We start from the raw sequence: 23898 nt of genomic DNA on the forward strand, positions 1-23898 counted from the left end.
GGGGAGGGTCTATCCTTCAGCTTCTCTTCCTGATGTGCAGACCCTCAGATAGGCAGGGGGAGGGTCCGACCTTCAGCTTCTCTTCCTGATGTGCAGACCCTCAGATAGGCAGGGGGAGGGTCTATCCTTCAGCTTCTCTTCCTGATGTGCAGACCCTCAGATAGGCAGGGGGAGGGTCTATCCTTCAGCTTCTCTTCCTGATGTGCAGACCCTCAGATAGGCAGGGTGAGGGTCCGACCTTCAGCTTCTCTTCCTGATGTGCAGACCCTCAGATAGGCAGGGTGAGGGTCCGACCTTTAGCTTCTCTTCCTGATGTGCAGACCCTCAGATAGGCAGGGGGAGGGTCTATCCTTCAGCTTCTCTTCCTGATGTGCAGACCCTCAGATAGGCAGGGGGAGGGTCTATCCTTCAGCTTCTCTTCCTGATGTGCAGACCCTCAGATAGGCAGGGGGAGGGTCTATCCTTCAGCTTCTCTTCCTGATGTGCAGACCCTCAGATAGGCAGGGTGAGGGTCCGACCTTCAGCTTCTCTTCCTGATGTACAGACCCTCAGATAGGCAGGGGGAGGGTCTGTCCTTCAGCTTCTCTTCCTGATGTGCAGACCCTCAGATAGGCAGGGGGAGGGTCTATCCTTCAGCTTCTCTTCCTGATGTGCAGACCCTCAGATAGGCAGGGGGAGGGTCTATCCTTCAGCTTCTCTTCCTGATGTGCAGACCCTCAGATAGGCAGGGGGAGGGTCCGACCTTCAGCTTCTCTTCCTGATGTGCAGACCCTCAGATAGGCAGGGGGAGGGTCTATCCTTCAGCTTCTCTTCCTGATGTGCAGACCCTCAGATAGGCAGGGTGAGGGTCCGACCTTCAGCTTCTCTTCCTGATGTGCAGACCCTCAGATAGGCAGGGGGAGGGTCTATCCTTCAGCTTCTCTTCCTGATGTGCAGACCCTCAGATAGGCAGGGTGAGGGTCCGACCTTCAGCTTCTCTTCCTGATGTGCAGACCCTCAGATAGGCAGGGGGAGGGTCTATCCTTCAGCTTCTCTTCCTGATGTGCAGACCCTCAGATAGGCAGGGGGAGGGTCTATCCTTCAGCTTCTCTTCCTGATGTGCAGACCCTCAGATAGGCAGGGGGAGGGTCCAGCATGAGTCTGTGCCCGCAATCTGCCTCACTCTGGACCTGTTTGAAGACAGTCTCCTGGTAAGAGGGCTAGAAATAGGGACTGAGAATTGGATTCCAGCGTGAAACCTAGGCATTAGTTAGCACCTCGATGCAGTGTGTTAAACAGACTCTTGCAGCAGCTAAATTATTTTTGCTAGACTGGAGTATTTGGAATACCACAGACCATCAGGTAAAAGGGTCTGTAAAGAATTCTTCGGGGAGTGTGGATCCACCTGCCAAGGCCTGGTCTAGCGTGGAGAAGCAGCTACAGAAGCCAGACCTCCCGCCTTCGGCTCCCCTAATGACCCTGGGTCCAAACTCCAGAGGGATAAATAATAGGAAAGCCTCCCATGGAGGGGACGGGATCGGAACTCTGGTGGTGCGACTTGGACCTCTTATCGAACAGACCTGTCGTTCATAGTCAAATCAATTAAAAAGCATTCTGTTTCTGGCTCTCGGAAGCCACAGTGAAGACGCCTGATGCACAATCCTACACTTGGGCGCCCTCTGGTGGCAACACAGCGACAACTCACTTTGTGGGGTCAGGCTTCAGGAAAGGCGGTTGCTTCGTGGATATTCAGACGCTAGTTCTAATTTCTGCTTGACCTGGAAAGGCGTGAGTGACGCCTTCATAGCCATTTGTTTCTATTGAATTTCAAATTTATCCAGGATGCAGTGGTAAATGATGGCACACACGCTATGAAGTTATTTAACAGTGCATTTAGAAAAACGTTATTTGATGTTTTTCTTGGAGAGACTGAGAGCAGTGTAAGTGGGAAGGAGGAAAAAAAAGCTGGTGAAGGACAGATGATGTAAAGAAAATCAGAATGAGCGCCTGGTTCTAAAACAGCATTTCTTTTAAAACTTCATATAGTTTTATCAGTGATTTAATAATGTTTCACAAGGTCATGAAACACCCAGCACCAAAGTTCTGGGACGCCACCCACCCTACAGATAAAATGATAACCACATGCAGTCCCACATTTTTTTCTCTTCTTCTTTTTATTAGGTTTTAACTGTTTTTATTAGGCTTATTAGTATTAGGTTTAATAATAATGCGTAAGACTGTGGGGTCAGAGGGGTACAGTCCCCACCACCAGAGTTCCGTATCCCATCTCCTCCATTGAAAGCTTCCCTGTTTATTTAGTTTAATTTGATTTTATGAGACAGTGTGGCTGCCTCTGTGCCGGCTTTCTCTCCCACTGCTTTTTCTTCCTGTCCTTCCCTCTCGCGTCTGTACTTTTCCTCCTGCTCCCTCTTCTCCCTCATCTCCTCCTCGCTCCTCCTGTGTCTCCGCTCTCTGAATTTTCTGCTGTCTATGCTCAGAAAGCGTGCGGTAGTAGTTGTCTGCCTCCCAATTCACTAAGCACAGCCTCCTCCAGTCCCACCCGTGTAGCTCCTAAGGCCACACCATCTTTTATTTTAAATGTTAGATAGCCCGATAAAAAGGTGAACAAAAGATCTGAATAGAAAGTTACGGGACGGGACCAGGCGGTGACACACTGGGTTCAGAGCACGCAATATGGGGCACGCGGACTTGGGTTCAAGCCTCTGGTCTCCACCTTCACTCGTGGTGTAGATATTCGGCGCCCAGAGACACATGAGCAAATGCTACAGGGCCCTGTTAGAGGCGTGCAAGCCAGACTAAACCTCGCTGAGGCTGCCTGCGCCTGGGAGAGTAGCTCCCTCTACAGAACAGGAAGGACCTGGGTGAGGGGCTCTGCTGCAGTGCTGGGTGGGCACAGACAGTGCAGCCCCCATGAAAAGCAGTGTGGGGGCTCCTGGCATGAATACCTGTGGGAGTGCCGGGGTTCAGCAGTATACTCAGGCGCATAAAAGACCGATTCTTAATCTAAAGACAACAAAATAATGACCTCCACTTTTTAATGGCTTCCCCTTACTACACAGTGAAGTTTGTGGACTTACCTAATAGTTCTTGTGGAATATGTATATATATATTCCCTTTTGTTGCCCTTGTTTTTTTTTTATTGTTGTTGTAGTTATTATTGTTGTTGTTGCTGGTGGCATCATTGTTGGACAGGACAGAGAGAAATGGAGAGAGGAGGGGAAGACAGAGAGGGGGAGAGAAAGACAGACTCCTGCAGACCTGCTTCACCGCCTGTGAAGCAACTCCCCTGCAGGTGGGGAGCCGGGAGCTCAAACCGGGATCCTTATGCCGGTCCTTGCGCTTTGTGCCACGTGCGCTTAACCCGCTGCGCTGCTGTCTGACTCCCCTTGTGGACCTTTATTTTTTTTGTTTTTTTTTAAAAACCTTTTTTTATTAATTTTTTTAAATATTTATTTATTCCCTTTTGTTGCCCTTGTTGTTTTATTGTTGTAGTTATTATTGTTGTTGTCGTTGTTGGATAGGACAGAGAGAAATGGAGAGAGGAGGGGAAGACAAAGAGGGGAGAGAAAGACAGACACCTGCAGACCTGCTTCACTGCCTGTGAAGCGACTCCCCTGCAGGTGGGGAGCCGGGGTTCGAACCGGGATCCTTATGCCAGTCCTTGTGCTTTGCGCCACCTGCGCTTAACACGCTGCGCTACAGCCCGACTCCCGACCTTTATATTTTTGTTACTAGAGGCTGCGACACGTACAGAGAAAGAGAGAGGCAGAGACAGAGAGATGCCGGCAGCCCTGCTGCACAGCTCCTGGGATGGAAGAAGGAGCAGCCCCTGCAGGTGGGGGCCTTCCACAGAGGGATGAATGTGCTCTCCCGGGTCAGTCGCCCCAGGACGCTGGGTATTTCATCTTTCTAAGGCTGAATCTCACTATTTATTTACATTTTTGTTCTGTCTGTTTTCTGTGCTGCCGACATTGCCTATAAATTGCTTATAAATCACATTCTCCATTGGCATTTTGTCTAAGTATTTTATCACTCTATATTTTATCTTCCTAATGGAACAGCGAGGACTTTGAAAGGAGAACTTGGAGGAGCACTCTGGTAAGCACAGGGACCCATCCCGGATCTGGGTTCAAGCCCCCAACTCTGCACCTACAGGGGGAAGCTTCACAAGTGGTGAATCAGGTCCACAGGTCTGTCTCTCTGTCTCTTTCCCTATGTCTTTCTCTCTCCTCCTCTCCTCTCTTAATTTCTCTCTGTTCTGTCCAATAAAATGGAAAAAAAAATTGCCACCAGGAGCAGTAGATTCTTCTGTGTTTTTCATTTTATTGGACACGACAGAGAGGCATTGGAAGGGGAGGGGAAGATCGGGAGAGACAAAGAGAGACCTGCAGACCTGCCTCACCACTTGTAAATATCCCCCCTGCAGGCTCGAACCCCAGTCCTTGTGCTTAGTACCATGTGCTCTTAACTGGGTATGCTACCTCAACGTCCTCATCATTAATGCTTTTCTAAAAAAAACTTAAGTAACCTTTATTTATTGGGTAGAGACAGCCAGAAATGGAGAGGGAAGGGGGAGACAGAGAGGGAGAAAGACAGAGAGACACCTGCAGCCCTGCTCTGCCACTCGCAAAGCTTTCCCCCTGCAGGTGGGGACCTGGGGCTCGAACCTGGTCCTGGAGTATTGTAACCTGTGCGCTCAACCTGGTGCACCACCACCAGCCTCATCATTGATGCTTTTTAAATGGAATGGTTAGATCCCATTAAACACATTTACATTTCGCATGACAAAGAGAATTATTCCATAAGATCAGTGCACTGGTCATTAATTTGACAAATGTAATCACAGCACAGTGTCCTGTCCTATTAGTAGGTAAAGGGTTTGCAGTAGACGCGATGTTAGGCCATATAGTTATGATCTTTGGATTCCCAGACATGCAGCTCTACGTGAGAGTGAGTTTCAGAGCGGAGAGTGTCTCTGGAGCAGTCTTTAAATAAATGGTTAAAGATACACCTACATTTCTGCTTCCTTTTTGGGGCAGGCTAAGTTCACAGATCACACACAAGACTGAATGATGACCTGGCCCAGCCCTAGTTCAGTGATCACAGTGACCTCCCTGCATCCAGCATCGTCTCTGCTGTGGACGGCAGAGAGTGTCTAGCGGACCGAGATGAGCAGAGATGTGTGGGCCACTTTAATCTAACAGGAAAATGATTAGTGTACATTGGGGCTATGCATTTCTAGCAGGGAAAAGCATGTAATTCCAAATAGAGTTGGTAGGTAGTATTGGAATTCCAAAAATGGACTGCTTCTTAGCATCTGTTGTACAAGATGTTTGTTTCACTGCAAATAGAGCCCATTTGATTTACATGATTAGAACAACCCTTCATTTAAAAACATTGGCCTGAGGGGAATTGAAGATGAATTCTACATTTCCATCCAGTGCTACTATTCAAGGTTCTGTGTATCACTGATAATTTGCTTTGTTCTTGGAAACTGCCTTATGATGTTTTTAATTTGTAACATCGTAGATGTGTAGATATTTTTGGAATATATTTGTTAAGCTCTGACACCCAAACTCCACTTTATGCCTTATACACTTTGTGTCCATTTTCTGACAGTTAATATCTAGACATAGTTCCCAAGGAAGACGATGAGTTGGTATAATCAGATTAGGCCAGTAAAGAATAATTAGATTCTGGGTAAACATTTTGTTTCAGACTATCAGATGAACATGCCAATTAAGGCCAAACAACCTCAGAGAAGCCTGCTAGGTGGAAATTACAAGTGACAAAATAATGTGTATCTTCCTTTTTCATCATTATAAGGTAATGTTTTTAATTTGTTGGTCTGTCTCCCTCCATTTCCCTGTGGGGTTTTGCATGTCTTGTATTAATAGATGACCAAACACACACTAGTGTAGTGATTTACTGGAGACCAACAACGTGACCACATCAGGCACGTGTTCCAGGTCAGAACAAAGAACTTTTTTTTTTTTAGCATTGTCACTGTGCTGGTCATCAGCATTTAAAAAAAAAATCCATCAATATAGATATCGTGAGGGGGCAGTGCTGCACCTGGTTAAGCGCACACAGTGCTATGCAGAAGGACCAAGGTTTGAGGCCCCAGCTCCCCACGTGGGGTGGGGGGCGCTTCACAAGAGGTGAAGTGAGGCTGCAGGAGTCTCTCTTCCTCTCCATCTCCATCTCTCCTTCCCCTCTTAATTTCTCTCTGTTCTATTGAGTAAAATAGAAGAAAAAAGGGGGAAAACTGGCCACAGGAGCAGTGGATTCATAATGCCAGCCACAAGCCCCAACACTGGAGGCAAGAAGTGATGTTTGTCTTTATCGTCACACAGCTTTCCTCAGCATCTCACATCCAAGACCTTGCCTTTGCTCTCGGTTTATGCTTGACGTTCAGGGGTAACGTCAGTCTCACCGTCTGAAGAATTAAATTATGGCTTCTGCAGGAAAAGCAAGGGACTTCCCGGTCCCCTAGTCCAGACAGCACTGACTCAGGGAATGGCTTGGAGATGCCATGATTCCCTTCAGAGGGCACTAAAGCAAGGGGCATCACTGCTTTTCCCCGAAACTACATATTAATTACAGAAGGGAAGAGAAAGGACCTCTTTATGGAAACCAGTCACATCGCCCATGTAGTCTCAGCCCCCCTGACCGTCTCCCCTCTGCTATGGTAGTAGCCAGACCCTCCCATCAGCTGCCACACTCCGGTGTGGGAAGTGTCTGTCCTCAGCTTCTGGCCATTTGTCGGTGACTCAGTGTGGCCTTTGGTCGTGTTTTCGAGCATTACAAAGAGTCTCGGGGTTGGAAATAACTCGCCCAGTAGAACGCAGCTTCCCTTGTGTGAGGACGCCGGCACCACCCGGGGCCTCAGAACCGGAGAGGCCTTGAAGAGAGTGGAGAGGCATGTTGTGACGGTTGTCCTCTCCCTCTCCCTCTCCCTCTCCCTCTCCCTCTCCCTCTCCCTCTCCCTCTGCCTCTGCCTCTCCCTCTGCCTCTGCCTCTCCCTCTCCCTCTCCCTCTCCCTCTCCCTCTCCCTCTCCCTCTCCCTCTCCCTCTCCCTCTCCCTCTCCCTCTGCCTCTGCCTCTCCCTCTCCCTCTCCCTCTGCCTCTGCCTCTCCCTCTGCCTCTGCCTCTCCCTCTCCCTCTCCCTCTCCCTCTCCCTCTCCCTCTCCCTCTCCCTCTGCCTCTCCCTCTCCCTCTCCCTCTCCCTCTCCCTCTCCCTCTGCCTCTCCCTCTCCCTCTCCCTCTGCCTCTCCCTCTCCCTCTCCCTCTCCCTCTCCCTCTCCCTCTGCCTCTCCCTCTGCCTCTGCCTCTCCCTCTCCCTCTCCCTCTCCCTCTCCCTCTCCCTCTCCCTCTCCCTCTGCCTCTGCCTCTGCCTCTCCCTCTCCCTCTCCCTCTCCCTCTCCCTCTCCCTCTCCCTCTCCCTCTGCCTCTCCCTCTCCCTCTCCCTCTGCCTCTCCCTCTCCCTCTCCCTCTGCCTCTCCCTCTCCCTCTCCCTCTCCCACCCCCACCTCTTTGTCTTTCTTCCTCTCTGTTCACCTCTGAGACTGAAAGGGATAGAAAGAGATTGTGAGAGTCATGGTGGTTATTGGGAGGGGAGGCACACGGAGATTTGTGTAAGTGTGAAAGCAGGTCTGGGTGGCGGCATGCCTGGTTAAACACACATCTTGCAAGGCGCAAGGACCCGGGAGCCTGGTCCCCACCTGCAGGGAGGAAGCTTTGCAAGGGCTGAATCAGCACTGCACCACAGGCACCTCTCTGTCTCTCTCCCTCCCTACCACCCCTTCCCTTTTGATTTATGGATTTCTCTATCCAATAAGATGATAAAACAAGAAACCCCTTTTTAAAAGTGTGAAACTATGCCCCTGAACACTTAGAGCGATGTAAGCTGCTATGAAATTTCTAGCACAACTTTTGAGGCCGGCTGGCAGCAGTTAAGTTGCTGAGGCATGGGCTTCTGGCAGCAGAAAACAAAACATAACATAAAGATAAAGTAAAAAAAATCTCTCAACTTGCTGGCATATGGCTTTGTTCTGGTGCCCTTCACAGATTCTAGACAAAAAAGGCGGGGGGAGCTGTAATGCATTTTCATGTTTCTTGGTTTTGATGTTGGAAGTGACAAGTCTATTTCCTGACAGTTGTTTCCATGGTCTGAATGTGTTAGGCTTGTATAAGTGTGAAGTTAGAAAGAACATGTCAGCCCCGCTCCAAATTACATCCAGATCCTCATTCAAGGGGCATCTGAGGGATTTCTGTCTTTTTGGCATTGGGTGGCATCCCGCTAAGATGTCACCTCTTCATCTTGTTGTTTTTTTCTCCTCCAGGGTTATCACTGGGGCTCGGTGCCTACAATATGAATCCACTGCTCCTGACGGCCATTTTTTCCATTTTGTTGTTGCTGTTATTGTTATTGTTGTTGTTGTTGCTGCTGCCTTTGTTGTTGGATAGGACAGAGAGGGGGAGAGAAAGACAGACACCTGCAGACCTGCTTCACCGCCCGCCTCCCTGCAGGTGGGGGAGCGGGAGGCGTGAACCAGGATCCTTGCGCTGGTCCTTGTGCTTTGCACTCTGTTCACTTAACCCGCTGCGCTACCGCCCAGCCCTGGAGAAGGACTCTGATGTTCTGTTTTCTGTGTGAGTAGACAGGAGCACAAAGATGGTGTCTTTGTTGGGAGCAAGGTCACTGCTCTCAAAGGAGAGAAGGCAGCTGAGGGATTGAAGGGATCCACCAGGTGGAGCAACAGGAAGGCTCTTTGGGGGATTGCTGTTTGGCCGCACCTCTCAACTTGAAGGTCTGTAATTTGTGAATACTCTCACAATGGTTGGTGTGCACTGACCCTTTATTACGTACGTGCCCTAAGCTAATGGTTTTGTAAGTTTGTGAGGCTTAATGCTCAGAGCCGTCTCGGTGGGGAGATGCTGTTAAGAGTCTAAGTGCTACAGTCTTCAGACCAAGTTGGCAGTAAGTTGTTAAGCAATTCTTCTTGGTTTTTTTTTCCCTTCTTTACTTCATTAATAATCTAGTTTTTCCATATTTCTTCAAGGACATCCTGAGCGATTTTTTTGGATGTTTCATTAAAATCTTTAATGTCTGTTGATATGATAGCTAACAACTGTTATGGATTTGATCTGCCAGTCTTCATACAAAGTAATCTATATGTAAATTTCAAATAATCACAGAATACATCAGGTAAATATTATCATCTCCATTTTGAAACAGTGAAGAAGAGAGGAGAGATGTGCTCCCACACACAGCTGAGAGTGGAGTCCGCAGGGCTGCGGCCAGACCTCCCTCACTCAGGAACCCACACATTTAACCTTTGAGGCCAGACTCCTTCAGGTCACCATCACAACAGGAAGACCATATTCAATAAGAGCCGACAGCATATCAGTGCTTTCCTCACTGGGCAACAAAAGCTCATCCTCCTAACCGTCTGTTCTACACTGTTAGCTTATTTATTTATTTTGCCAGCAAGGTTATGTTGGGGGCTCAGTGTGGGCACTACAAACCCTCAGCTCCTGGTGGCCATTTTTTCTACTTTTTATTGAATAGGACAGAGAGAAATGGAGAGAGGAAGGGAAGACAGAGATGGGGAGGTAAAGACAGACACCTGCAGACCTGCTTCACCACCTGTGAAGTGACCCCCCCCCTCAGGTGGGGAGCTGGGGGCTCAAACCGGGATCCTTACACCGGTCCTTGCACTTCATGCTGTGTGAGTGCGTTTAACCAGGTGCACTCATTAATTTTGTTCACCTCCCCTCTGCCCCACTCCAAATGGAACTTGGTGAAATATGTCAGTCCTTGGCTAAAACATCAGACAATTCTCAGGCTAAAAATCCAAAGTCCGTAAGTAAAATGATGCCTGATGGAATGTTAATATATTCCAGAAGGCATTGCCTAAACCCTTGAAGCTCAGTCGGGAATGGGTCTCAGAAACAAGGTTTTCATTAGTTTGCTTCTGAGTGAGGAAGCTGGCAAGATATTTTCGGGAAGAAGGTTCCTGGCAGTAAGTGCCGGCAGCTTGAGTTCCTGGGCCAGACTGATGGTACATGATCTTTGGCCCCTCAAGCCCTGTCACGAACTTTAAAAAAGTTTTTTTAATTTTCTTTATTTATTGGATACGCACAGCCAGAAACTGAGGAGGGGGAGACAGGGAGGGAGGGAGACAGAGAGCCACCTGCAGCCCTGCTTCACCACTTGCAAAGCTTTCCCCCTGCAGGTGGGGACTGGGGGCTTGAACTTTGGCCCTTGTGCACTGTAATGTGAACGCTTAACCCAACGTGCCACAGCCTGGCCCCTTTTATCGCTGTTTTAGCAGAGCAGTGCTCAGCTCTGGTTTGTGGTCGTGTGGTGATCGCACCTGAACTCTGGAGCCTCAGGTATGGGAGTCATTGGTATGGGAGTCATTCTACACAGCCATTATGCTGCCTCTGTGCTTTTTTGAATAAAAATTCCAGCAAACTGAGATTCTCTTACCCCAAACTGTGACCTCCTCCTTGTGGTTGTTGTTCTCCTCCTCCTCCTCCATCTTCCATGGGTAGATGGAGCTCAGTGCCTGCACAAGGAATTCACTGCTCCTGGAGGCCATTTCCCCCCACTTAATTAGCTGGGACAGAGAAATGGAGAGAGGAGGGGGAGTCAGAGAGGAGAGACAGACGGACACTTGTAGACCTGCTTCACCGCCGCCTGTGAAGTGATCCTCCTGCAGGTGGGGAGCCGGGGGCTCGAACCAGGATCCTTGCACTTCATACTTGTGCACTTAACCCAGTGTGCCACTGCTGCTAGTTTCTGAGTGACCAAATACAGCGGGCACTGGGTGTAGGAGAGGGTAGTGTGGGGCCAGGTGGTGGCGGCGTACCCAGTAGGGTGCACACGTTACTATTCTTGATGACTCAGGTTCGAGACCCTCTCTTTCCACCTGTAAGAGAGAGGCTTCAGGGGCCGGGTGGCGGTGCACCTGCTGGAGCGCACATGTACAGTGCATTGTTATTATTGCTGTCGTTGTTGTTGGATAGGACAGAGAAATGGAGAGAGAAGGGGAAGACGGGGGAGAGAAAGACAGACACCTGCATACTTGCTTCACTGCCTGTGAAGCGACTCCCCCACAGTCCTCTCTCTCTCTCTCTCTCCCCCCCCCCACTAGCGATATTTCTGGGGCTTTGTGCTTACTTGTGGCCACTTTTTCTCCCCCTCCTTTTTTTATTTAATAGGGCAGAAAGAAAATGAGAGAGCAGGCTGAGACAGAGAGGGAGCAAGAAGGGGAGATACCTGCAACATTGCCACAGCAGATGGGACCAAGGCCTCCAACTCTGGTCCTTGAACATATTAATGGGGGGGGCTGGGCGGTGGCCCACCGGCACACGGACCTCGCAGAGATCTGGGTTCAAGCCTCCAGCTCCTCGATCTGCAGGTGTCTGTCTTTCTCGCTTGTTTCTTCCCTTCCCTTCCCTTCCCTTCCCTCCCCTCCCCTCCCCTCCTTCCTTTTTCTTTCCTTTCCTATCTTCTCCTCCCCTCTCAATTTCTCTCTGTCCTATCCAAAAGTTTTAAAAAAAGAAAAAAATGGCCACAGTAGCAGTGGATTTGCAGTACAGGCACTGAGCCCCTGTGATAACCCTGGAGGCAATAAATAAATAAATAAGTAAATAAATAAAACATATTAACATGTGTGCCCAACCTGGTGTACCGCTGTTCTGCTTGGTCTCAAGCCTGTCAGTTTATTTTTCTTTTCTTTTCTTTTCTTTTCTTTTCTTTTCTTTTCTTTTCTTTTCTTTTCCCCTCCCCTCCCCTCCCCTCCCCTCCCCTCCCCTCCCCTCCCCTCCTCTCCTCTCCTTTTCTTTTCTTTTTTTTCCCAAACTGAGCTCTTTGCATGTTCTAAAACAAGTAGCCAAAGGAGCGAGGAGGCTGGAGCTGGAGCTCAGCGGTAAAGCACAGGACTGGCAGGAACGAGTGGCGGGAAGAATCAGACAGGTGGCATGAGGAACCGCGGGCTCTGAACCAGAGACCTCAATGTCTCAGCGCCCTGCGGACTCCCCCTCCTCCTCCTCCTCCTCCTCCTCCTCCTTTTCCTCCTTCTTCTCCTTTTCCTCCTTTTCCTCCTTCTTCTCTTTCTTTCTTCTTCTCCTCCTTCTCCTTCTCCTTCTCCTTTTCCTTCTCCATCTCCTCCTCCTCCTCCTCCCCCCCCTCCTCCTCCTCCTCCTCTTCCTCCTCCTCCTTCAGGCAGGCAGGTAGCCATGAATAACCAAGAAGGGGGAAGAAATCAACAGACTGGTTTTGGCCTATCTTCTATTAATGCCTTTCACTTATTTCTCTCTGCAAGAAACTATTCTAAACTAATTCTCACTAGCCAGCCTCCTTACAATCTCAGATCTCAGTGTTATGTCTGCAGCCTGCCTGGAGGTGTCGGGAGTTGGACCTGGGCCCTTGGAGTCTCAGGCAAGAGAGTCGTGTGCATGACCATGCTGTCTCCCCAGCCCTTATTCATTTATCTTTAATGAGAGTAGGATAGAGAAAGAAAGAGGGGGCGGGTGGTGGCACACCTGGTTAAGCGCACATGTTACAGTGCACAAGGACCCGGGTTTGAGCCCCCAGTCCCCACCTGCAGGGGGAAAGCTTTGCGAGTGGTGAAGCAGGGCTGCAGGGGTCTCTCTTTCTCTCTCTCTCTCCCTCTCTATCTCCCCCTTCCCTCTCAATTTTTGGCTGTCTATCCAATAAATAAATATAAGAAGTAAAAATTTAAAGAGAGAAATCATTAATTTAAAAAAAGAGAGGGAGACAAAGAGAAGTGTTTCAACTCTGGCTTATGGTGGTGCTGGGAATTGAACTTAGGACCTTGAAATCTCAGGTATGAAAGTCCTCTGCATAACCACTGTACTATCTCTCCATCCCCAAGTTCTTTTTGATGTTAGTTTCCCAGAGACTCTCCACTAGGAGCCAGGCAGTGGCACACCTGGTTAAGCACACACATTACAGTGCTCAAGGACCCAGGTTCAAGCCCCTGGTCCCCACCTGCATGGGGAAAGCTTCATGAGTGGTGAAGCAGGGCTGCAGGGGTCTCTCTGTTTCTTTCTGTCTCTATCTTCCCCTCCCCTCTCAATTTCTCTCTGTGTCTATCCAATAATAAAATAAAATAAATGAAACAGTTAAAAATTTAAAAAGGCTTTCCAGTACTCACAGAATGTGCCTTAGCACCTGCCCTATTGAGATGGACCATGACTTCACTGAATCTTGCATGAGCCTGATGGCTAGCATGCAGGGGGCTGGAAGCCTGTGAAGATGGGGTCAGAGTGAGAATCAGGATGAGAAGCCTGGATGGTCACCCCTGCCCCACATAATACACGAGAGAGGTCCCCAGATGGGCCTCAGAGACTTGTGTCACTTCCTCCCCACAAGCTTCCAGGTTTGACCAGGTTTGGAAAGGGCACAGCCATCATCCAGAGCTCCTTTCGGTGCTGGGAGTCAGCCAGTGTCCCCTGCCACATGGGGTCTTTGTGATTCTTCTCGCGGGGTTACAGGGCCCCAGTTTCTTTTCTTTTCTTTTGCCTCCAGGGTTATGGCTGGGGCTCGGTGCCTGCACTATGGATCCACTGCTCCTGGAGGCCACTTTTCCCCCTTTGTTGCTCTTGTTGTTTTATTGTTGTAGTTATTATTATTGTTGTTATTGATGTCATTGTCATTGGATAGGACAGAGAGAAATGGAGGAGGGGAAGACAGAGAGGGGGAGAGAAAGACAGACACCTGCAGACCTGCCTCACCACCTGTGAAGCGACTCCCCTCCAGGTGGGGAGCCGGGGGCTCAAACCGGGATCCTCACGCTGGTCCTTGTGCTTTGCACCACGTGCGCTTAACCCACTGCGCTTCCGCCCCACTCCCAGAGCCCCGGTTTCCTGATTTGATTTAGTGACGAAATTGTCTAGGGGCCTCGGGAAAAGTCAGCTAGCCGTCGAACATCTCGTTGTAGGGCTGTCCTTCTTGCCTGTACTAGGCGGTCAGGATGTCTGGGCGGCTGCACAGGAGAAGGCCAAGTGTTCTGAGTCACCTTGAGGTCAGTCCCTGCAGCCGGGGCTTGCGGCAGCGGGTGCGTTGGGAAGGGAGAGTGGGGAAGAGGAGAGTGAGTCTGCAGAGGCCCTGGTGTGAACCTCCCCTGCCGAGGCTTCAGCTGTGAGCCAACCACAGCTGGAGATGAGGCCAACCAGCAGTGTCACAGTGGATGCCAGCAAGAGGCCTCTTCCCTGAAGACCAAAGGCCAAGGCAACACTGGCCCCTTCACTGTCTGTCAGTCCCATTGTCTCCCCTGTCCTGGGTTACTCTGGATGCCACGCAGGAGACACTCTGATGATGTGCTGTTTCCATTCTCATGAGAGGGAGACGTAGGGTAGCAGATTGCATTTGGCTTTATGGTCCTGCCTCTGGCAGCTGCGGTTGCGGCTGAGGCGGGCTGAGGACACAGGGCCCCTGCAGCAAAGGTGTCTGATGTCACCTCACTTCCACTTCCAATACCAACTGCTGACTTCTGTTGGCCTCATTAAAAGAACTTGCATGTTTGGCGCAAAGCACAAGGACCGGCATAAGGATCCCGGTTCGAACCCCGGCTCCCCACCTACAGGGGAGTCACTTCACAGGCGGTGAAGCAGGTCTGCAGGTGTCTGTCTTTCTCTCCCCCTCTCTCTCTGTCTTCACCTCCTCTCTCCATTTCTCTCTGTCCTAGCCAACAACAACAACAACAACAACAACAATAACTACAACAATAAAACAACAAGGGCAACAAAAGGGAATAAATAAATAAAATAAATATAAAAAAAAAAGAACTTGCATGTTTGGGACCAGATCCTTATCTTGTGAAGGAAAAAGAAGAAAGCAGGAAGAAAAAAAAACGAGAGAGAGAGAGAGAAAGAGGGAAGAGAATGAAGAAAGAAAAGAGAGGAAGAAATACCCAATATACCTGTTACCTTTCTCCCAGTTAGATTTATTCATTTATTGATGGATCTATCTGTTTATTTGCCAGACCTCTGCTAATCCCTGGTTTATGGTGGTGCGGGGCATTGAACCCAGGGCCTAGGAGCCTCAGGCATGAGAGTCTCTTTGCAGAACCATGATGCTGTCTCTTCCCCAGCCTTCCCCAGTTAGATATTCTGCTGGCTTTTTAGCTATTGAATATTTCTGTTGACTGTTTAGCTCAACATCAACACCGCGATTTAGATGTTTTACTTAGTCCTTAGTCCTTGCCACCGTGGCTCCGTTTCCGCCGTGTCCTTTCCCTGACTCTGAATGATAGACTCTCACCCCACAGTCTGGGCCAGCAGCCGGGCACCTCCATGCTGAGGCTGTGGAAACGGATGCACCCTCTGCAGAGATTTTGTAGACAGACAGACTGACTGGGCTTGAGTCCCAAAGCTGTGACCTTAGAGTTGGTGAAGCTTCTCTGTCTCTTTAATTGTGAAGCTGCAGAAGATTATCAGCTTTGTGTGATAAAAGGAAATAAGATCCTGTATGTCTCTCTCATCGCTGTGACAGTTTCCCTCTCTCTCCCTCTGTGTGTGTGTGTGTTTTCATATGGAAAAGCAGTTTCCCAGGCTCCCCACCTGCAGAGGGGTCACTTCACAAACGGTGAAGCAGGTCTGCAGGTGTCTCTCCATGTCTCTCCCTCTCGTTGTCCTTCTCCTCTCTCAATTCCTCTCTGTCCTGCCCAACAAAATGGGGGGAAATGGCTGCCAGAAGCAGTGGTGTCTTAGTGTTGGCACCGAGCCCCAGAGATAATACTGCAGACAAAATAGGTAAATAAATAAACAAATGGAAAAGGAGTGACTTCTTTTAACTTCATTCCACTTCCTAATGACTTTTAGCCCAGCTCTTCTTTGCCCTACTCCTCTTTTGTAACTATTTTTGTCTTCCTTTTCTTCCCCTGCCTTCAAGGAATTTACAAAGTCCTGCTTTGCAAACAAATTAACAAACAAACAAACAGGTCAGGCTTTTATTGGAAAGGCCTACACTTACAGCCAACAAGAGACTCAGAGGGGATGAACAAAGGGAGGAAAGGTGTGAAAGGGTATGAAGATGATGAATAAAATAAGTATTGTGAGACTTAAGAAAAAACTTGACTTGGATAGTACATTGCTCGGACATGTGCATGACCCAGGTTCAAGACTGACTCTCACAGCATTGAAGGAAGCTTCTGTGCTGTGAACTCTCTCTCTCTCTCTCTCTCTCTCTCTCTCTCTCACTCTCTCTCTCTCTCTATATATACACACACACACACACACACACACACACACACACACACACATTGTCTCTGGCCCCTTTTTTAAAGTAAGATGTATTGTACCTCTCTTAGCTGCTATGTAAAGCAGAATATCAAGGACTGGGGTTAACTTACCATTTAATTCATAATTGGTCATTTTAATTTTGTTTTCTCCAGGAAAATTAGACAACTTGCTACTGCCTTAAATGAGAAACTTGCTATTAGAACATCGTGTGTGTGTGTGTGGTGTAGGGGATATCCTAGTGAAAATCTTGTAATCCAAACACTGTCAGGTCCAAATCTGTCTCTAGTGGTGAATAGTAAGATCCCGGCCAGAAGTACCTGGAGGCCTCTGCACTGGTATGAGGAAGACTCATTTGTATTCATTATAGAACCACACACATGAGGAAGCCCTATTATATTCTAGAGAGTTGCCTAGAAAAAAAAGAACAGAATCGATATCCACAAAAACCTCTTTCTATCGAGCCCTGAGCAAATTGCCCTCATCTCTTGAGAAGTGGTTGCACGGAGAGAGATTATTTCAAGAACCCTGGAGGCCTCCCTCCCTCCCTCCCTCCCTCCCTCCCTCCCTCCCTCTGAGGACTCACATGCGAAGCTCTTTCCATTTCTTTTTTATTTATATATATTTTAGATATTTTTATTTATTTATTATTGGATAGAGACAGGGAGAAATTGAAATGGGAGGGGAAGATAAAGGAGAGAGACAGAGAGACCCCTGCAGCCCTGCTTCACCACTCGTGAAGCTTTTCCCCTGCAGGTGGGGACCATGGGCTTTGAACTCAGGTCCTTGCGCACTGTAACATGAGCGCTTAACCAGGTGCACCTCCACCTGGCGCCAGTATTCCGTCCTCTCTGCAGTCATTCCATATTCAATAGTTTGAGTGTTTTGCACCACTTTCTCTTGTCCCAAACTGGACTGTAATCTCTGAGGACAGGGGCCTGGAATGTCTTCTCTCTCTATCCTGCGAGCTTAGACTGAGCCAGGCCTGTGATCATTCTGGGTTTGCTTAATATAGAAATAAACACTATCCGTGAATTTGTGTTGGGAATCCGCCACAGTGCCCTATTGGGGGGGAGAAGACAACCCACGTGAATGTATTCTGCATGATGCTCTGAAAAGCACATTAATCGCTCATGCCTGCTATGTGCTTTCACAGGGTTTAGCTGGGGTCCGGTCTCCGGAAGGCTGTGCGTACTCATACTGGCTAATTGGGTTACTAGGATTTTCTTTAATAACCACACTGGTGTAGTTAATAGGTGGTCCTGGAAAGTGGTCATGCTCCTTACATCCGTCTCAGAAGGTGTGACAGTTCTTCCAAAGCCTTGAGGACCCCACTGGGAAAGAAAGCAATGGATTTAAGGTGTTTTGCCAGACAGGCTGTACACGTAAATATGATTTAAAATAGTTTTCAGTGAAAATGGGGACTTGGGAAAGGAAGTAAGGTCATAAACCCAGAACAGAAAGCTCTCGTTCTGTGCTGAGCCGCCACCTCACAGTAAGTGACTGACCCAGAGATTCCTTTGGCTGGTATGAGGAAGGCCATGTTTCTTTCCTGCATCCCTGTCAGCCCTGCTCTTCTTGCTTGTCCTTACCCCTCTCCATCCTGCCTTTGACGTCGCTATTGCCATCTTTCTGGGCCACGTGCATGCCGTGGTAAAGCCTCATTGCCATGCTTGTCAGTGCTCAGCTAGTCTAAACCAGGGGCCCGTGCAGTGAAGGTAAGTTCTCTCTTTCGTAACCTCCTTTTTGTGCTTCCATTTTGCGCGTTTCTTGATGGTGTTATTCAGGGGTGTGGTGATGTGTCTGTGGCTACACCTGGAAGGGGCTTCCTTGTGTATAGACACTGCAGGGCTTGAGGTCCGTGTCAGGCCGTCTAGATCAAGGCCTCTCCCTTCTTGCACACACAGAAGAACGTTTAGGCAGGACAGAAGAGGTGTTGGTGCAAGTGCTGCCCTCGGCCTCCCCCATTCCTCACCTCAGACCAACAGATTCTCCCATCGCCCCTCCCCACATAGGCAAATGGCATTTTGTGCTGATGGAAGGCATTTCCTGCCCTGTGTATGAGCAAAGCCCTCTGGGTTATTCGGTTTGGTCAGGTTTTAGACACAGATTTACAAACCAGTGCATCGTGGAGGGAATGTGCGGGTTATATTGCTCCTGGGGGGAATAACTAATTCATTTCAAAGGAACAGTCTGCTGAAAGTGGACTCCGAATAATTAAAATTTTTAAAAAAAAGTCCACCTTGTGACGTGCTCAAATATATCTTCCCCACAGAAACTCTCATTCTCTCTCATATATATAAAAAGAACAATCTGTTAATATCTAAGTGTCATCTTCTTCCAAGTCATAGGCTGTTTTTTTTTAAAGAGTATTAACTGCTTATTTTTTTAACTTTGATTTTTATTGCTAGTTCTGGATTCTTAAAGAAATAAGACTTCATAATTAATAAGATGATCCATCTGGTGCATGGGCCAGATTAAAGGAAGCTTCTGTGCTGTGGGATCTCTCCGTCTCTCTCTGTCTCTCTCCCTGTGTGACAGAGTCCATATCTAGAGTGGAGAAGTCGGGGCGGGGGAGGAAATAGGACTTTCACCTTCTTACCTGGATGTTGTTTCTTCCTTCTTGTGCTGACTCTGCCTAAAAAGTCTTCCTTAGACCACACTGTCCTGCTTCAGAAATCTAAATGTGGACTGTTTCAACTTGTGGCCTGTGCTTGCATCTGCCATGACCTCCCACTACAGACTTCCGCTGGCTTCTGTGACGCTGACCCTCAATTTGTCTACGTTTCCCGCTGGCTTTGAACACCACCTGCTCTCTCTTCCCAGGATTTGACCTGTGTCCTTGATTAATGGCACACGCCATTGGCTCTCTGCTACCTTTGGAGTTTGAGCACTTACGAAAGGGGTGGAGATTTCCGTACAAACTTGAAAATGAACTTCCAGTACTTATTTCACTGTAATTTTCATGAGCTGGGATTCCCCGCCCCTTCTTAGAATGTAAAAACATCACTGGTGTCGGGGACATCAAATGCCTCCAAGCACTGGAACATCTCTGGTGTTTGATTGACTTTCTCTTCACGTTTTCATCACAGGCTAGCTTTGCCTGAAGTGTCAAGTCAAAGAGACAGTTAGGGGGCCGGGTGGTGGTGCACCTGGTTAAGCACACATGTAATAATGTGCAAGGACCCAGGTTCGAGTCCCTGGTCCCCACCTGCAGGGGGAAAACTTCATGAGTGGTGAAGCAGTGTTGCAGGAGTTTCTGACTTTCCCTCTCTATTACCCCCTTCCCTCTTGGTTTCTGGCTGTCTCTATCCAATAAATAAAGAAAGAATAAAAAAGTAGAGAGAGAACCGGTTAGATGTTCTGTTTGAATCTGATCACAATAAATAGTGCAATGAAACCACACTGAAGCCCCTTCTGACTTCAGCACGAGGCTGCTTTATTCTGCTTTTCTGATGGCTAGGATGTGGGTGTGTGTAGCACTGCGGTCCTAATCCTGATTGTGTTAGTTTTTCTCCCTCTTTATCTTGTTTCCAGTCATAACAAAAAAATCAAGTAAGGTACCAAAATTACCCAGAGAACAGATGCCTCTTATAGGGGATGTCTTAAGCATCCAGTGCGTGTCAGTAATTCTGCTCCCTGTGACAGTAATCCTTAGAACTTTCTTTATTCTCTCTGTTCTTGATGTATCTGCTTTTCCGATACAGAGGATAGAGAGAGGGGAAGGAGCATATTTTTGTTGTTGTTGTTTCCAGAGAATGTGCGCACATTTTCAGACACAGTGGGCTTCATTTCCTCTCAGATCTGCACTGATTGCTGCTATACAGTCAGCCGTCACATGCTACAATGCGCAAGGAGCCTGGTTTGACCCCCTGGTCCCCACATGCAGGGGAAGAGCTTCACAAGGCCTTCAGATGTCTCTCTCCCTCTCTTCCCTCCTTTCCTCTCGGTTTCTGGCTGTCTCTAGTAAATAAAGATAATTTTTAAAAGTTATAAAAATAAAAGACATCTATCTCAGATCTGAATTGAGTAAGACAATGCACATTCTTGTCACTACGTATACACTTAGGAAATCTTAAAGGCAGGCATTTCCATAAGGGAAGAACACTCACGATTAAATGTCTACCAAGGCAGGGAACAAATATGGCTCAGACGGTAATGCACAGGCCTTACGTTGGGTTTCACACCCGGCAGCACCATGGACAGGAGCACCTGCATTTCCTGTGCTTCGCTGGTCTTGGTCTCTTCGTGGAAGTAGAATTCATGGTGGGAAAGGGCCGCTGAAGAGGCCCTGAGTTGTGCTCACACGTGCCCTGCGGGTCCCCAGCACCACATGCGCATGGGAGGGCTCGCCGTGGATCGCTATGCACGCTCTTTGTCTTTTTAACTGAATCTAAAACTGTTGCTCAGTAACGAGTGAAGCAGCCCTCTTATCTCAATGTCGCAATGTCTGTCTTGCCGGTTTCAGTCTTTAAATCCTCTTACTCCTTGCTGTTCCTTGCTGTTCCTTGCTGTTCCTTGCTCTACTTCGTTTTCCTCAGACACACTTCTGGAACATCCTCTTGAGACCTTTTGAGACCACATCTTCATCCCTTTATTTGCTGGTGGTACTTTCTGCCTATCATTGCTTTGAATTAAATAGGTTTGACTTTTTTGTTTTTTTATGGAACTTTGCATCACTCTCTTAGGGAACGTTTTGGAGGATGATGAACAGTGAGTTAAGTCTTCCCCACCCCCAAGGTCGTTCCCTCCAGGAGCACAGTTAGAACGGGGTTTAGCTTTTGCATCTTATTAGTATCGTGAGTACATGGCCACTCAGTTCTGGTGGGATCATAAGTGGGTAGTGGGACTGTGGAGGTGCAGAGTGTCTACAGCGTAGCTCTTTTCTCATCCAATTGGTGAATTCTCTTCCAGAGCCAGACTGGTGTGTGGTCCCAAAAGAAGCAAAATGATTCTCTTAAGTACATGGGAGGAAAACAAAAAACAACAACTATATCTTAAGGAAATTCATCTGGATTCTAAGAATCTGAGAAACAAAATGACCATTACTAATGTTCTCTGTAGATGTTTTCTTATGTGCCACTGGCATTTAAAACCTTGTGAAGACAGCTAAGAATGGGGGGCGCATATTTCTCCGGTGATTCTGTCGCCGTCCACAGTGTTGGACACGGACTTCCTCCTGTGAGGAGACTCCTGTCACAAGAGTTTGACTTGCCTGCTGGGATCCTCCCGGGGCTCGCACACCACTGTGGCTTTGGCAGCTCTGATGCTGTGGCCGTGGCTGTGAGACTCGGTTCTAACTTTGCCGCTTACCGTCGTCCTTAGGCAAAGGGCCAGAGACCCTGTACGCGGGGCAGAAGCTGAACGACAACGAGTGGCACACCGTTCGGGTGGTGAGGAGAGGAAAAGGTCTCAAGCTGACTGTGGACGATGACGTGGCTGAGGGTGAGTATGGTGCGCACGGATGGTCACTCTCTGCCTCTCTGCTCCTCTCTGCCGTTTCCTGGGCAGAAGGTCTGGCCAGAATCCTTCTTCTTGGATAACAGGAAGTGATTCGAGTTGTTCAAGAAGGTATTCTGTTGATGGACTCAGGTGGGCTAAGCTTCTTTCTCTCCCTTCACAGAATCACATTCATTCATCTGTATTATAGAATTTATCCATTATTACATGCAATATATCGATGGATCATTCTCCTTAGGCTAGAGTGTGTATCTGGGGAACAGATACAGAACTCCACAGATCCCTCTGTTCTGCAGTTATTAAAAACACACTCATCAATCATCTAAGTGCCCTTCCCTTCCCTTAATCAACAAGTCACTCTTTTGCAGAGATAGACACACCGGCCTTCCAGGTAAAAACAGGCAGCTAGATCAGGGCAAGGCATTTTAAAGCTGCTGAATCCTTATTTGTGAATCTATCTATTTTATAAATTTATAAAATACATAATTTTTAAATACATTTATATATTTTTATAAATTTTATATATTATTTTATAATTATATATATTTTTATAAATTTATAAATTCTATTTGTCTACTCTGCACAAAACGAAGCTTTAGAAACCACTGAAAATATGCTGTAAAGCAAAACAAAAGGCAAGGCTGGGGGGTTTGCCTTCTGGAAGGGCAGTGGACAAAGGGCTGCGTCCTCACACACAGGAGAGGACATGCAGAGCCTCCCGCGAGTGAGTACCAAGATGTATAGGCATGCTAGAATTCACAGAAAATTCTAAAGCAAGTGCAAGCCATTGCTCGAGGCCTCAGAAGAGTCCGCCCATTAGTGGGTTGGGTCAGAACTCACACATTAGACGACTAAATGTGGACTGTGTAATGCAGCTCTCATTTGGGCGGGTCACATTATGTCCACAAACAGAAGAGTAGGTTATAGAAAACAACCGAATAGAGGTGAGGTGTCAGAAGACCCCACTTTGTGCTGCTTAGTCCTATGTCTGACTCGGGTTCAAGTCTAGCCCCATGACATTGGAGGAAGCTTTGCTACAGTGGTCTCTCATGTGCACACTCCATTTCTTTCTGCCTTTTCCGTCTTAAAAAAAATTTTTTTTAATAAAAAGTAGCCATTGACAAAACCATAGGATAAAGTGGTACAATTCCACACAGTTCCCATCACCAGAACTCCGTATCCCCTCCCCTCCCCTGATAGCTTTCCTATTCTTTATCCCTCTGGGAGTGTGGACCCAGGGTCACTGTGGGATGCAGAAGGTGGAAGGTCTGGCTTCTGTCATTGCTTCCCCGCTGAACATGGGTGTTGGCAGGTGGATCCACACTCCCAGCCTGCCTCTCTCTTTCCCTAGTGGGGCAGGGCTCTGGGGAAGCGGGGCTCCAGGACACATTGGTGGGGCCGTCTGTCCAGGGAAGTCTGGTTGGCATCCTGCTAGCATCTAGAACCTGGTGGCTGAAAAAAGAGTCAACATACAAAGCCAAACCAATTGTTGCCTATGCCTTCTCTGACTTTATCTTGAAAAAAAACTAAATCAAAAATCATGAGTAAACAATATTTAAAGAAAGAGTGAGAGTGGTCCCTGGAAGCTTGATCTTCTGGTAGGACATGCAGCAGGTGAGTGAAATCACAGTTCTGAGGGAGCGAGAAGGCCTGGTGTCTGTCACCCAAGGCCTGCACTCCCCAGTGTTCTGCAGCTATACTCAGCTGCTGCACAGGGCTCCTCCCGGGATAAAGTGGCAGCAAGGTGGGCATGGCAATCCTGTGCTTCTGTGGGGGGAGCCTGACATTAGCTCTCTGCAGGATGCGGGCAGGGCCATTCACTATTCCTGCTCGTGGCCAAGTGAAGTCGGGGGCTCAGGCCGCCTGTCCAGTTGCTGCTACAGGGACGTGAATCAGAGGAGAGTCTGGAGCCCCTGAGTTTGTCACCGAAATGCGTCATTTGCTACGAAATGGGATAATGCTACCAAACCTCTCTTTCCTCTGTTCCTTACTTCTGAACTTGAAATTCTAGGGGGGAGGGAGAGAGGAGAGAGGGAGAGAGAGAGAGGTTGAGAGAGAGAGCGAGCGATTGAGACATTGGGAGAGAAGGAGAGATGAGAGGAGAGTGAGAGAGAGGAGAGGGGGGAGAGAGAGATTGAGAGATTGGGAGAGAGGGAGAGG

General features: G+C 48.2%; 1 protein-coding gene across 1 annotated transcript in view; it reads left to right on the forward strand.

Annotated features, from left to right (window-relative positions):
• The window catches only part of LOC103120731 (neurexin-3), a 369214-nt gene that overhangs the window by 337107 nt on the left and 8209 nt on the right, over positions 1 to 23898 (forward strand). The window contains exon 6 of the mRNA XM_060180906.1: positions 21604 to 21723. Within this exon, the coding sequence (XP_060036889.1) occupies positions 21604 to 21723 (120 nt within the window). The remainder of the gene's footprint in view (positions 1 to 21603; positions 21724 to 23898) is intronic.

Source organism: Erinaceus europaeus, chromosome 22, assembly GCF_950295315.1.
Source record: "Erinaceus europaeus chromosome 22, mEriEur2.1, whole genome shotgun sequence".
In the NCBI taxonomy this organism is placed as follows: Eukaryota; Metazoa; Chordata; class Mammalia; order Eulipotyphla; family Erinaceidae; genus Erinaceus; species Erinaceus europaeus.